We start from the raw sequence: 16,216 nt of genomic DNA, 5'->3' as shown, positions 1-16,216 counted from the left end.
ATTTTGGATCTGAGATCTTTAATGAATTATTCACTCACATAGCTAGTTATTGACAGAGGTGAGACTAGATCCAGCTTCAGAACTTGTATTATAGTGAACTGTCTGCTAACTCATTGAATAACTTCCCAATTCAAAGACTGCAAATTTAGTTGTCTATTCATATGAAAGCATCTTTAAAAAATGGAAAAAGTAGCCATCAGTTTGTAGTGATTCAGGAACAGTCCAATGTGGCAGTAAAGAGATGGCTGGGATGACGTCTAGTTCATTCTTATCTTATTTTATGATGGACAATGACTCAGTATAACAAATCTTTCTCTGATCAGCCTGGTCTCTCTCTATATGATCCGTATCCTTTTAGTCCCAGCGGGCATACCCATATTTTCTCCATCACTTAAAGCAACCTAGTCAATCACAGTAGAAATGCAGAGCAGCTGCTGCTGAACTCTCTAGGGGCCATAGTTGCTGGAACCATGGAAAGTGAAATGGAAATATTTAACAAATTCAGTTCCTCATTCAAAAACCCTTATCTTCTCCTCAGGGAGCCAAGCTCTACCTCTGATAAATACAGTGTTGTGAACAGATTTCAAGTACAGTCACTTAAAGGCAGAGGTGATTGCCCATCAAGTATGGTTTGATAGAGACCAGGAGCTCTAGCACAGAATTCTGGCATTGGAAGGAACCTTGGAAGCCATCTGGTCACATCCTTTCCTGAATAAGGATTCTGATTACTACACACACAGAAGCAGTCACCTAACTTTTGCTTTAATGTATTTCTTAGAGGAGAATCCACTGCCTTTAATAAGAGCCTTTTCTACTTTTGGATAGCTCTAATTGTAAGAAAAGACTTCCTGACATTAATACCAAATCTATCTCTCTGCAAATTTCATGCATTGATTCTGATTTTACTCTCTGGGGCCAAACTGAGTAAGTCCAATTCTTCTTCCATATGATGATGGCTCATCAGGTACTTGAGCACAACTCTCATGTCCCAACTAAATCTTCTCCAGGCTAAACATTATGAGTACCTCTGACTGATCTTCATCCATATCATTCTATGCTAAAAGAGCAACTGATGATTAATTTTGTAAGGGTAACTAATCAGTAGTAACATGAAAACTATATCTGCCAAAATCTCCAATCTCCTTCCAAATTCTTTCCCCAAATCTAAAGCTTGACCAATAACAATATTTGATATACCACTACTATTTATTCACTCCTTTGGGCTAGTCATACTTTTTATATATTATATTCTTTAAAATATTCTCTATGAGAAAAGAAAGGCATTTAGTGTCCAGAACAAAAAAAATCAACTTTACTCTGTTCTAATGAGTTTCTGGGCATCAGATTTTAGGGATATTAGTCAAAGAAATTGGAAGGGTTTTGTATGAGGAAGAGAAGGTGTGGAGAAATATTATGGCTGCCTTTCAAATAGCTTAAAGGCTGATCTGGGAAAGAAGAATTCATTATTTTCCAATTGGTTTTAAAGAACAGAACTGAGACCAATAGGGGAAGGACTAGAAAGGCAGATTTTAGTTCAATATAAGAACTTACTTCCTCACTTCCTAATAATAAGGGCTATTAACAATAGAATTGAATTCTCAAGTGGAAGCTCGATGACCACTTACTGAGCATGTTGAAGAAGAGAATTAATGTATCAGGCAGGGCATCAGACTTAATGACCTCTGAGGTGCTTTCAGCTCTGAGATTTTTAAACATTTCAATAGCAGAAGACGTGATAAGGTTTTACAGCTTATTATTTAACTTTTTCCCCCAAATTAAATCTATTAAGGCTGGAAGAAACAAACATACAACCTTTTGGCTATAGTGTTTCTCTAACAATAGAGTTCTGGCATGTTCTTATTTGAATGAAATTCTATCTACATGTTGGTCTTTCATCCTGAAACCACATATTTGATTTCCTAGTGAAGCTGTATCCCACTTCCTTTTCCTCACCTGCTGTAGAGCCCTTTGGATGTCAATTCCTTGGCCCCAGGGCACAGCTGGATTGGCCAAGCAGTCTCCAGCATTGCCCCTTCGGGAAATATCAATGCGCTGCTTCCTCAAGCTCTGGAAAGCCTCTGCCATCACTCTAACACCATCATATGTCAGTGCCGAGGTATACTGGGAAAAAGAACATAATATTGTTATGTATGTGTGGGGTTTGTATTGAGAAGGCTATTCTAATACACATTACATATCCATGATTTAATTGAATTACAAGATTACAGATGTAGAGCTAGAAGAGACCCCAGAAGCCATATGGCTCAGCTATAACATTTTATAAATGAACAACAACAACAACAACAAAAAAGGCCTAGGAATTAAACCCAGGATCTCTGACCCCAGGACCAATTCTCTTTCTAATGTATCACACATTCCCCTGAGAACAAGGAGTAGGTAATTAAAGAGATCAGAAAATCTTTTAAAGATCAGATTTTAAGAACTAGAAAGAACCTTAGTCCAATTCCATCCTATTTCAGCTAAGGAAATTGAAACTGTCAGAGGTGATTTGCACAATATATCTTATAAGCAGCAGAATCAATGTGGTTTTAGCAGACAGGATACCAGAATTGGAAATTAGAAAGAGCTGGATTCAAATCTTTCTTCAATTTTCTTGCAACGTTCTTTCTATTATATACCTCCTAACTCATAAGCTGCCAATTAATAATTTGGACTTGATGATAATCTTCTTAATTTTTTGATAACCTTAATTAAACATTTTTTTGATAACCTTTTTACAAAAGTGAACTAAAAGAGTTAACAAAAGTTAACTCATGACAGACCTCTCTATGATATAACTTCACTCAAGAAAATAAACAATCAGGATGAGAGATTTTCCCAGGCACAATGGCTTTAGATTTGAAGGCCAAAACCTTTTTAGGGTTACAATGAAGATCGGCAACCTCCTGTCTCTCACTCAGATCCACTTACTTTTGGCTTCTTCCAATCAACGCGGGTGTGATCACGAACATCATTGTTTTTCCACTGTTGTAAAATCTTGGCTGGGATTGTGTCAGTGTAGTTTACCAACTGGAAACCCGTCACATTGGCCCCACTCTCCTTAAACTTAGCCAGATCCATGTCCATGAAACCCTGTGGAAGGGGGGGAGAAGGGAAAAAATACCCACAGGGTTAGAACATATGGTCATAGATTAACTGGTTCATTTAGTGATATTAAAAAAAAATTATGTCAGAAGGGAAGGGGAAGGAGAGGGGAAAACTATGAATTAATCATATACTATGTTCTAGAAGCTTTTTGCAAATATTATCTCACTTGATCTTCACCATAATCTAGGAAGGTAGGTATTGCTATTATCTCTATAGTTGAGGAAGCAGAGGGATGTACACATTAAGTTACTCAGTTGGAATCTTAGAGCATTTGATGTTAAAATTGGAAAGAATCTTTGAATATGCAGTGTTTAGAGGCTTATGGGACTTTGGAATACATAAACAAAGTTTTGTAGTATAAAATATTTAGTTCTTTTTTCCAAGTTAAACCTATCAAGGCTTGTAGAAGCAAATAGGCAACCCTTTGACCACTGTGTTTCTCCAAAAATAGAGTTATGCCATCCCATCTTTTATAGGAAGGCTTTTCCAATCTTTTTCAATCTTAGTGCCTCCCCTCTGTTAATTATTTCCTATTTATTTTGTATATAGCTTTCTTGTACACATTTGTTTAGAGATTGTCAGCCCCTTGAGGAAAGGATTGTGTTTTTACTTTTTGTAACTATTGCTTAGCATAGTACCTAACATATTATAGGTACTTCAGCAATGTTCATTGACTGATTGTCAGAACTAGCAACAAGCCAGAACCTAGAATGACAGAAATGGAAGGGATTTTAGATCATATGAAAGAATTAGACTGGGGCTTAGGAATTTTGTGTTCTAATTCTGGTTCCGCTTCAGATTTGAGATATAACTTCTATTCATCTCTGTTTCTTCTTCTGTAAAACAAGGATGATGAACTCAGTGATTTCTAAAGTCCTTTCCAACTCTAACATTCTGTGAACTTATTTTTGGTTCCCTAGGAAATGTGGTTTTGTGATGAATGAGTTCCTCACATAACTGAATCAATACTGTCCTGTATGACCTCTCGGAACCCACTCAGCATTTCACACCACCCAATGTGAGTAGTGAATGGGCCAGGCAGGATGATGCTTTGTGTGATATCTCTATTTAAACAAAATGGAACTGGTCCTAAGGGTTGAAGTCTACCAGGATTTAAAGTTTAGAGCTGAAAGGGACTTCTTATTATTAAGTCCTGTCCCCTGATTATACACATGAGGTAAATGAGTTTTAGAGGTGATTTTTCTGATGCTCATAGGCCAGTAAAGAGCACAGTAATAGATATTTACACAAAGAATCTTTTCACAACTGCTTTCTTTTTATTTTCTCAGGAAGTCATTAATTTTTACTCTTTCCTGGAATCATCTGAAAGTCTACTGAAGTCAATAGATCCTTTTTTAGAATAATGTTTTAAATGCATAAAATAAACTACATATGATTACAAAATCCCAATTATATTTAAAAACAATTATTAAGAAAGTAGCCTAGGGAGGTAGAACTAAGACGATAGAGAAAAGGCAATGACTCACCTAAGCTCTCCCCCCAAAACTTTTAAATATCTTTAAATAATGTCATAAAACAATTCCTGAGCAGAACCAACAAAAGGATGAAATAATTTCACGGTCAAAGACAATTTGGAAGGTCACCCTGTTACACAGTGGTGAGAGTGGAGCACAGTCTAGCACAGGTCTCATGGTGCAGACTGGGCCATAGTAAGCCAGGAGCAGGCCTTGGGAACCACTGAATCAGTAGTGACAGCAGCTGCTTCTGGAGCTCTCAGTCCACAGATGCCAAAGAGGTAGAATAACTGCCCAGAAAAAGATTAGAGAAGATTAGATATTCATGCTTTTAGAGGCAGGACGCTGTTGCTTTACCCATAGTCAGATCTGAGTTGCAGTCCTAAATAATTGTAGGTACCAGACTAAGAAAGAAAAATAATACACCAGAGCTTCTGTAGTTGGATAGGGATCCACAACCACATTTCCAGGGCAGAAAAAAAAGTGGTCATTCACAGAACACAGCAAGAGCCTTAGATAATAATATTTTGGAAAAGCTTAGAAGTCCTTAGAAGTAGCTCTGGTGTTGCTTTGGCAGCACATATATTAAAATTAGAATGATACAGAGAAGATTAGCATGATCCTTTGCAAGGATGGCATTCACATTCATGAAGCTTTTCATGTTTTTTTTTTTTTTTTTGACTTCTTAAAACACAATAAAAAATGTGTTAAAAAAGGAGTAGCTCTGAAAACACCTATGTAAAACTCCTAAAGTTTGGAACTGTGTGACCTCCACATTGAAAGCAGAGCTCTACACTAATAAAGAGTTAAAAGTTAAGTAACAGTCTAAGAAAATGAACAAACAACAGAAAAAATTTCTGACCATATAGCTACTATGGTGACAAGGAAGATCAAACATAACAAAGTCATGATAGATAACAAAGTCAAAGCTCCTTCATTCAAAGCCTCCAAGAAAAATGTGAATTCGTCTCACACCATGAAAGAGCTCAAAATGATTTTGGAAATCAAGTAAGAGAGGTAGAGAAAAAATTGGAAAGGGAAATTAGAGTGATACAAGAAAATCATGAAAAATAAGTAGTCAAGAGCTTTATAAAGGAGGAACAAAAATACTGAAGAAAAATAACACCTTAAAAGCAGAATAGGCTAAATGTCAAAAGAGTACAAAAAAAAAAACAATGAAGAGAAGAATGTTTTAAAAAGGAAAATTGGCCAAAATGAAAAATAGGCACAAAAAATGAAAGAAGGAAAAAATAGTCTTTAAAAAGTGGAATTGGACAAATGAAAAATATATTTTAAAAAGCTCACTGGAGAAAATAATCCCTTAAAAATTAGAATTGAGCAAAAGGAAGGTAATAACTTTATGAAAAATCAAGTAATAATAAAACAAAATCAAAGGAGGGGACAAATATAGTAAAGAATGTGAAACATCTTACTGGAAAAAAAAAAAAAACTAACCTGGAGAATATATTCAGGAGAGAGAAAATATATCCAATATATTTTTGCCTTCCTTAGAAGACACATACAAAAACAGGATCTAGACAGCATTTTTCAATAAAGTATCAAGGAAAAGTGTCCTGACATTCTATAAAGAGAGGGTAAAATAGAATTTGAAAGACTCTACCAATCACTTCCTGAAAGAGATCCCCAAATGAAAATTCAAGTGCCCCAAGATCAAGGAAAATATATTCCAAGTGGAAATAGAAAGAAACTAGAAAGAAACAATTCAAGTTAATAGAACTACAAACAAGGATACAAAAGATTTAGCAGTTTCTACATTAAAGATAAGAGGGCTTAGAGTATTCTATTCTGAAAGACAAAAGATAACCCAGAAGCATCTACTCAACAAAACTGAGTATAAGTCTTAAAGGGAGAAAATGGAAATTCAAGGAATAGAAGACTTCCAAGCATTCCTAATGAAAAAACCAGAATGAATAATAATTTGACTTTCAAATACAAAACTCTAAACAGGAAAGGGAAACCCTAAGGGATTTAATAATATTAACTGTTTACACTCCTGTAAAGGAAGATCATACTTGTAACTCAAAAACTTTCTCATTATTAGGACAGTTAGGAGTATATTTTAGATAGGGGACACAGGTGTGTATTGAATATGAAGGGATTATATCTCAAAAATAAAATTAAGGGATAAGAGAGTAATGTACTGGGAGAAAAGAAAAGGAAAAATAGAATGGAATAAATTATGTTACATATAACAGAAAAGAAAAAAAAAACTTATAGTAAAGGTTAAGAGGGAAGAGGTGAGGAGGAGTGAGTGAATCTTATTTTAATCAATGACATAACCACTCAATCTGTCTTACCTCTATGTTACAATAAGAGGGAAAAGGGATAGGAAAAGTGGAGGTAATAAAAGGGAGCCCAAATTGGGGCAGAGTGTAGTCAGAAGCAAAACACTTTTGAAAGGGGAGATAACAGAATAAATCAGGGATGGGAGGAGTAGGATGGAGGGAAATAGTTAGTAGGGAAATAGTTATCACAATATTTAAAAAGTTTACAGACTCCAGGTAAATAATTTCTCCAAGTCTAGGAGCTCATTAAAATCTATGTTTTGGAGTCAACACACACACACACACACACACACACACACACACACACACACACATACACACCCCTTTACCACTTAGCTAGATGGTATAACGATGCAATGTTAGACTTGGACTCAAGAAGCTCTGAGTATAAATTCAGGCATTTGCTAAGTGTATAACCCCTTGGCAAATTATCTCACCTTTGTCTGTCTTGATTTCTTCATCTGAAGGTGGTCTAAGTGTTCCTGATCTAAAGCTATATTATATAGCAGCAGTCACCAAAACCATTTGGTATTGGCTAAGAAATAGACCGGTAGATCAGTGGAACCGATTAGATACAAAGGACAAAAAAGGGTACATCTATAGCAATCTAGTCTTTGACAAATCCAAAGATACCAACATTAGGGATAAAAATTCATTATTTAGAAAAAACTGTTGGGAAAACTGGAAATTAGTATGGCAGAAATTAGATATGGATCCATGTAATGTGCTCTCCTGGCAGTTACAATTACTAGTCTGTCCTAGACACACCAGAGTACCTTTGACCACTGTCCTTTGCAGTGTGAACTCTACCCGGCTCGCCTCCTCTGAGGCCTTCTAAGGTCTCTGGCTACAATCTCTTGAATCTATAGCTTAATAACCGGTAGCGCACTCAAGAACAACCACGTGTAATCTTAAAAGCCTTTATTATACCTACTCACATAATGCCCTGACTTGATGCCCTGACTTGTTGGTTCCTGTGTGAACACCTGGTCAGAAGACCCACGTGTTCACTACCAAAACCCTTACCTCTTTTGGCTACCCATCTTGGCTTGGCCAACCAGGCTAGGGAGCCAGGGTGAAGAGCCCGAGGTTAAAGAGGGCAGTTGCTGCCTGCAGTGGGCTTACATAGGGCCTGTGAGGTCACACACAAGCCAATCAGCGAGAGAGTCACCCATTACGAAGCTATCAATGTCGCCAGGATCCCGCCCAAGGGCAGTCCTAATATCCATAGAAATTACTTCCGGGCCTCAATCTCCCGATGCACTGTGGCACCCATTTAAAGGCCCCTTACAGATCCACACTTAACACCATATACCTAGATAAGATCAAAATGGGTCCATGATTTAGGCATAAAGAATGAGATCATAAATAGATTAGAGGAACAGAGAATAGTCTACCTCTCAAACCTGTGGAGGAGGAAGGAATTTATGACCAGAGGAGAACTAGAGATCATTATTGATCACAAAATAGAAGATTTTGATTACATCAAATTAAAAAGTTTCTGTACAAACAATACTAATGCAAACAAGATTAGAAGGGAAGTAACAAATTGGGAAAATATTTTTAAAGTTAAAGGTTCTGATAAAGGTCTCATTTCCAAAATATAGAGAGAATTGACTTTAATTTATAAGAAATCAAGCCATTCTCCAATTGATAAATGGTCAAAGGATATGAACAAACAATTCTCAGATGATGAAATTGAAACTATATCCACCCATATGAAAGAGTGTTCCAAATCACTACTGATTAGAGAAATGCAAATTAAGACAACTCTGAGATACCACTATACACCTGTCAGATTGGCTAAGATGACAGGAACAAATAATGATGAATGTTGGAGGGGATGTGGGAAAACTGGGACACTGATACATTGTTGGTGGAGTTGTGAAAGAATACAGCCATTCTGGAGAGCAATTTGGAACTATGCCCAAAAAGTTATCAAACTGTGCATACCCTTTGATCCAGCATTGCTGCTATTGGGCTTATATTCCAAAGAAATACTAAAGAGCGGAAAGGGACCTGTATTGCCAAAATGTTTGTGGCAGCTCTTTTCGTAGTGGCTAGAAACTGGAAAAATGAATGGAGGTCCATCAGTTGGAGAATGGTTGGGTAAATTATGGTATATGAATATTATGTAATATTATTGCTCTGTAAGAAATGACCAGCAGGAGGAATATAGAGAGGCTTGGAGAGACTTACATCAACTGATGCTGAGTGAAATGAATAGAACCAGAAGATCGCTGTACACTTCAATGTTGTATGAAGATGTATTCTGATGGAAGTGGATATCTTCAACATAAAAAGATCCAACTCACTTCCAGTTGATCAATGATGGACAGAGATAACTACACCCAGAGAAGGAACACTGGGAAGTGAATTAAATTGTTAGCACTACTATCTATCTACCCAGGTTACTTATACCTTCGGAATCTAATACTTAATGTGCAACAAGAAAATGGTATTTACACACATATATTGTATCTAGGTTATATTGTAACACATGTAAAATGTATGGGATTGCCTGTCATCAAGGGGAGGGAGTAGAGGGAGGGAAGGGATAATTTGGAAAAATGAATACAAGGGATAATATTATAAAAAAATTACTCATGCATATATACTGTGGAAAAAATTATAAATAAAAAAATTGATTTACTCATCTGTAAAATAGAAAATAAGTGGCACCTACTTTCTAGGGTTGTTGTAAGGATAAAATATGATGATATTCATAAAGCATTTTGCAAAGCTTAAAGCATTATATATTAAATATTAAATGTATTGAGGAGAAGTTTGGTTTTGGAATTGTCAATTTGACTAGCTTTGGGTAAAATCACAGAAATACTAAAGAAATAATAATTTGATAAATCAAGACTGCTAATAATGAGGGAAAGGAAAAGGGGAACCCCGTTTGTCGGTACATAGATAATCCCATGAGGCACAGTGTCCCCTGTAAATGAATTTACAGGCCTGAAAACCTAGATTGATAAATAAAAGGTTTATTGTAGAAATTTGGAAGTAAAGTTCAGTTAGAAAGACGCCAGGGCCAAAGGTGGCCGCTGGTGGGCAGGAACCCTTATGTGGTCGGAAGGATACCATGTGTTGGTGGGGAGGGCTCCTGCAAAGAGGGAGTTCCTTTTGGCTCTTTTATACTTAAAAGATGATGGGCGGTACCCCCAAGTTCTTGGAGGCTTTTCAGTTACCTCAGATCAGGTGAGGGCTGGGGGAAGCTGAGCATATAGTGGGGCTGGGCCCAGATATTCAAAAGGGTGCTTTTGACCAGGATTTGTGAATCAAGGTCAGCCATGGGCAGTCAGAGAGGAATCTTAAAGGGACTTCAATCCCCATCACTAAGTCAACAAAAATTATAGGTTCAAATTTTAACTGTACCATTAAACATCTATATGATTTCAGACAAATTTCCCTTTATCTTGAAATCTCTTTAGCATAAAGGGTTTAGGATAAAAGTAAGCATTTTTTCCCCCTGAAAATTTTTTTTTTTATTATAGCTTTTTATTGACAGAACATATGCATGAGTAATTTTTCAACATTGTCCCTTGCAATCACTTCTATTCCAACTTTTCCCTTCCTTCCCTCCACTCTCTCCCTTAGATGGCAGGCAGTCTCATACATGTTAAACATGTTAAAATATAGCTTAAATGCAATATATGTGTACATATTTATACAGTTCTGTTGTTGCACAAGAAAAATCGGATTTAGAAAGGTAAAAAATAAACTGGGAAGAAAAACAAAAAATGCAAGCAGTCCACATTCATTTCCCAGTGTTCTTTCTCTGGGTGTAACTGGTTCTGTCCATCATTAATCAATTGGAACCAAATTGAGTCTTCTCATTGACGAAGATATCCACTCCCATCAGAATTGATCATCATATAGTATTGTTGTTGAAGTATATAATGATCTCCTGGTCCAGCTCATTTCACTCAGCATCAGTTCATGTAAGTCTCTCCAAGCCTCTCTGTATTCATCCTTCTGTTCATTTCTTACAAAACAATATTATTCCATAAAGTTTATATACCACAATTTATTCAGCCCTTCTCCAATTGATGGGCATCTGTTCATTTTCCAGTTTCTAGCCACTATGAAAAGGACTGCCACAAACATTTTTGCATATACAGGTCCCTTTCCCTTAAAAGCAAGAATTCTTAACCAGTAGGTCTGTGAACTTAAAAAATTGGTAAACTATATTTTAATATAATCAATTTTCTTTGAAATCCTAATTATTTATTTCCATTTGTAAATGACAACTCATCCATAACTTATTGTATATTATATAAATGACCTGTATAAAAAATGGACTGAGAGGTTTCCAAGGGTCACATAGCCAGTATTTGTAAAAAAAAAGAGGTAGAACAAAAATGCTGAGAATAGATTTTTTTTTCCTGGCTCAAGAAGGAGATAGTTGTAGTTATGGGGATTAAATTCACATTCCATAGGTGTCAGTGGGAGCCAGAAGGAATCCCTCACCTGGACTCCTTTCAGCCTTGTCTTGCTCTTTCCCATAGCTAGTTTTATTGTGAAATGGAAAATGAATGTGTTCTGGCACTCCAGGGATCCAAGAAAAGCTATTGCTACTCTTTCCACTTGGATGCAGCTGCTAAAAAGATGGCAAGGAAGTGGGGCAGGGTTACCAAAATTGAAAGAGTCCTCACCAAGGCAACATTGCCATTAAATACAGTAATTGATTTGACCAGGACTATAAATGACCTTAATTACATAGAATAAAATTTGCTTTTAATCCTTGAGCTATCACTGACCCTGTTTCTATCTACCCAAATGGAAGCTTTTTTTTTTTTTTTTTTTTGGCTGGGATCCACCAGGACTTTAGGATAAACGATAATCCTCTTTTCTGCTTTCAAGGCTCTTCATAACCTGCCTCTCCTGTCTTCCCAGTTTTTCTTATACTCTTCCTATCTCTCTTCTTTACCCTTCTTTGCCCTTCTTATACAACATATTACTTGATCCAATAATGCTTGACTCCTCAATGTTCCTAAGATTAAGACACATCTCTGGACCCTAAGTATTCTCACCTACCTTCTGCCTGGATTGCTCTTTTTCCTTATTTCTTACTTCTGGTTTCCTTCAAGTTTTGTTACCTACTCCATAGTTGTTTTTTTTTTTTTGTTGTTGTTGTTTTGTTTTTTTGCTGAGGCAATTGGTGTTAAGTGACTTGCCCAGGGACACACAACTAAAAAGTGTTAAGTGTCTGAGGTCAAATTTGAACTCAGATCCTCATGACTTCAGGGCTGGTACTCTATCCACTATGCCACCTAGCTGCCTCCTTCCTCCCCTCCATCTTTTACAGGAAGCCCTTTACTATCTCTTAATCCCAGTGCCTTCCCTCTATTGATTATTCCCATTTTGTACTGCATATAGCTTGTTCAAACATGGCTATTTGCATGTCATCTCTTTCATTATTCTTTGAATTCTTTGATAGCCTGACTGTCTTTTACCTTTGTCTGTATCTCTGGTGCTTAGCATGATACATGTCACATAGTAGGTGTTTAATAAATGTTTATTGATTGATTTTTGTTGACCTAGCAAAAACTCTATATTGAATGGAGTTGAATGCAAAGTAACCTATAGCACTGATGATCATAATCATAAAAATGTGCTCAGCAACTCTGTTCACATGGTCTGTTAGGTATACTTAGCTCATACTTGAGCTAAGTAAAAAAGTACAAATTAGTACTCAACTGATAACTCCAACTAGTTTTCTAACTTTTAATTTTCTCAAAGGAAAGTCTTAAGAACCTGATTTCCTCTAAAGTCAACTTAGTGGTCACTGTTCTATTTGACTTGTTTTAGAAGCAACCCAAATTTGCATTAATAATAAATACAGGTTTTAATTCCAGTTCTATCACCGTATTTATGGGTGACTCTTAGCAAGTCACTTAAGCTCCCTAGGTCTGAATTTCCTTATTTACAAAATGAAAAGATTGGAAATATGATCTTTAAAATCTCTTCACACTTTCACTGTTAATGTTAACTTCAAAATTACTGACACTGAAATTAATCCCTCTAGTTAGGGCCTCTCTTTCTACTAGCAAGGGGCAAGATTCCACATATGGAGTCACTTAATTAACTGTAAATTTGGCATTCCTGGTTAATAATATTTTAAATTTGCATAGTGCCCCAAATCCTAGTACAGTTTTAAGCTTTTAAAGTTTTTGTAATATCCTGCTATTTCATGACTTACCAAAGATGAAAAGAGCTCAAAATTGAATTAGAATATCATTCTGGATTCTATTTGGTCAATCTTGCAATGCTTTCAGTGATCTCAAACTGATCCCTATTTGGTGTTCCCTGAATTTTACATTCCATCTCTATTCTGCATAAGTTTTTGTGCATGATGGCATAAACCATCCTCTATGCTTAGCATGCATTTATTTCTTCCTTTCTTTGGCTCTACATCTCATAATCCTCTCTTTTTAAAAAATCAGTTCAGATATGGCCTTTTCTTTGAAGCAGTGATTGATTTCTCCTCCCTTCTCACTAGACTTATATATGTATAGTGGAGATAAGCAGCACAACCTTGCCTGATAAGCTGTGCTGATGGAACACAGATGAGCTTCTCTGGAAACTTTTTGGACACATATATTTAATGTTAAAGGACTTAGGGATAATGACAATTTCTTGGTTGATTGGTTGGTTGCTGGGATGGAAAGAGGGGGAAGAAGTTATATCAAAGACAATTGATCACTGAATCGAGGTGGGGGAGCTTCCTATTCTTTTGATTTTTGAGGGAAAAATCTCTTCTCTCTTCTTTCTCTCTTTTGAAACATTTGGTTTTGCTCTCTCCTTTGTAGCAATGGCAGCTGCTTTTACATGTAGAAAAAACTTGGGCTCATCTAGGTAAGCCCAATACCAGATGTAAAAACTATATTGCCTCTTCTTTTTTGTGTTTCTTTTCTTGATCCCAGGTAATTAAATAGAAACTTTGGGAGAAGCATTTCATCCGTATTGAGCAACATTGTGAGTTTAAAAGGCTCCTTTTAATTTAATCCTGAATTTCTCAGTCATTGCCAGGTGCCCTATAATAGATGCTCCATGTAACTGCAATTCTTCTTATAGGAAAATGTGATATGTATAGGGATAGAGATAGGGATATGAACTTTAAGAGTTTTGTTCAGACAATGAAATTTTTGTTCAATAATCCCATAAAGTATTTCATGCTTTACTGGTATTAGTATCAATCTTGTAGGAGAGCATAAAAGGAGATACAAGTTATTCTTTTGTGGTTTAAGTCTTTGTCAATATGTGTTTATAAGTTTTTGTGTGTTGATAGCATTTCTTTGTGGTAGTGGAAACAAACAGCTGTCTTATACCTGATCTACTCTGTGCATTTAGTAACTTTTTAGAAGGGCTTCTGATAATGCCTTCAGGGAGAACCTAGCCCATGGCTATACCTAAGCCTCAGGTGATTTTCCTTAGTGCTCTGGAGTAGGGGTGAGATATTTAAACAGTCAGTAAGAAAAAAGCCAGCTTTTCAGGACTGAATCTAACTTGTGAGCTGAGAATTGGGGCCCCTCAGTAGGACAGGCCTCTGTTACAAATGTACATATTGTGAAAGATAGTTTGTTGCTGCAGTAGAATGCTTGACTTGCAATCATAAAACCTCAAGCAACTCTTAATATATCAAATAAGTAAAAGATAGGCTTTCTTATCTCCTGGTGAAGAGATTTCCAACATCAAAGAAATCAAAGAATTTTAATGTACTAATGTACATGTCAAATACTCTAGTAGGATGAAAATTCTCTGAGAACAGGGGCTATTTCATTTTTGGCTTTGTATTTTTGGTGCCTCACATAGTTCCTCGATGGAAGCATTCAATAGACATCAACTGAATTGAATGAGACCTATTACAAAAGTGCATTTTAATGTGAAATTTTTTCCAGTGGCATTATTGTGAATCAATATTAGAATTAAAATTCTAGATGAATCAAAGGGTAATGAAGGGCTTGATATTGATAGGTAATAATAAACTGTTCATGGGAAGCAAAATAAAAAACAATATTATGGCAATATATCTATATCTATTTATTTATATCCATTAAAAAAGGGGTGAGCACATTATATACCTAGAGTGAGTGATAACAGATGGAGCAAACATCTCTATACCCAGAAGGTTTTCAGTGTTTTGGGTAGCTGTTTTACAGAGAATTTATGGGATGACACAGACAAAATTTCTAATGGATGAGAAAGTGTAGAATATATACCAGTGAAAGTTAACATTCATAGTATCTTTTGAAATAAACTCATATTTAAATTTTCAGAGTCTTTTTCTTACTATGTTCCTATGAAGTTTATAAATCAAATATACAAATGAAGAAACAGATGCTCAGAGCAGCTAAAAGCTTGGCCAAGATCACAGAAGTAGTAAATGTTTCAGCCAAGACTTAAACCATGCTTTCCTCATTTCTAAGTCCAATGCTATTGTCATTATGCTGCACTATCTCATGAAAAAAGATTAAAAAAAGAGAGAGTTATATTATTCTTATCACAGGCTACCTAGAGCTATATTAAGATAGTCATAAACCTCCATTACCAAAGTGTATCCCAATGAGACTCTTCCTGTTTGCTTTGTTTGGTGGTGGTGGTAGGGTAGTCTCTGAGTAAACTCTCCAAGGCTGATGTGGCCTTTGAAATTGTAATTCGTGCACAACTAGAATGGCCAAGAAGGCCATGTTCAAAGCAGAGAACTGATGATCATCATTTAAAGGTTATTATACCTTGAAATATAAAGTTAATTGAAATTTCTTTTTTAAAAAATTGAGGTATACAGATTTAGAAACCATTGCTTTTGCTAGACTCTTTTAATTTTTTAAATTGATTTTTATTTATATTTTTTGAGGCAACTGGGTTTAGGTGATTTGCCCAGGGTCACACAGCTAGAAATTATCAAATGTCTGAGGCTGAATTTGAGTTCAGGTCCTGTTGACTCCAAGGCTGGAGTTTTATCCATTGTACCCTCTAGCTGCCTCTAAACTCTTTTATGGTTGGAGATACTTAACTCTAAAGAGGGAAGATGTCTAAGGTCACATAGCACATTAGGGGAAGATTCAATATTTAAATCTAGGTCTCTAAGTACTCTTTCTCTTATATCATAGCAATTCCTATTTGGGTAGTAGTTTATGTTTTTTGACAATGTCAGGTTGGAGTTACATAAATGGCCTAAAGTGTTTGGATTTTGACAGGGTTTTCATTATTTGCAAAGAAGCAGATTTCCTCTTATAAGCTGTCACTTACTATACTATTATTACTTGATTCTCTTGTAGTGACAGGAGTTAGCTTTGTTTTATTTGGTCACAGAAG

At 36.0% G+C, this 16,216-nt stretch overlaps 1 protein-coding gene and 1 non-coding gene across 5 annotated transcripts in view; one reads left to right on the top strand and one right to left on the bottom strand.

Moving 5' to 3' along the window:
- The window catches only part of GRIA1 (glutamate ionotropic receptor AMPA type subunit 1), a 335,673-nt gene that overhangs the window by 138,281 nt on the left and 181,176 nt on the right, over nucleotides 1-16,216 (bottom strand). For all 4 annotated transcript variants that reach the window (XM_074291865.1, XM_074291862.1, XM_074291864.1 and 1 more), the window contains exons 6-7: nucleotides 2,932-3,093; nucleotides 1,954-2,121 (exon numbers count right to left, since the gene is read on the bottom strand). In XM_074291865.1, the coding sequence (XP_074147966.1) occupies nucleotides 1,954-2,121; nucleotides 2,932-3,093 (330 nt within the window). The remainder of the gene's footprint in view (nucleotides 1-1,953; nucleotides 2,122-2,931; nucleotides 3,094-16,216) is intronic.
- LOC141559333 (U6 spliceosomal RNA) lies at nucleotides 5,146-5,250 on the top strand. The gene has a single exon (XR_012487381.1). It is a non-coding gene; the product is annotated as a U6 spliceosomal RNA (small nuclear RNA).

The sequence above is a fragment of the Sminthopsis crassicaudata genome, chromosome 2 (genome assembly GCF_048593235.1).
Source record: "Sminthopsis crassicaudata isolate SCR6 chromosome 2, ASM4859323v1, whole genome shotgun sequence".
Classification (NCBI taxonomy): Eukaryota; Metazoa; Chordata; class Mammalia; order Dasyuromorphia; family Dasyuridae; genus Sminthopsis; species Sminthopsis crassicaudata.
This window is presented reverse-complemented; position numbering and strand designations above follow the sequence as displayed.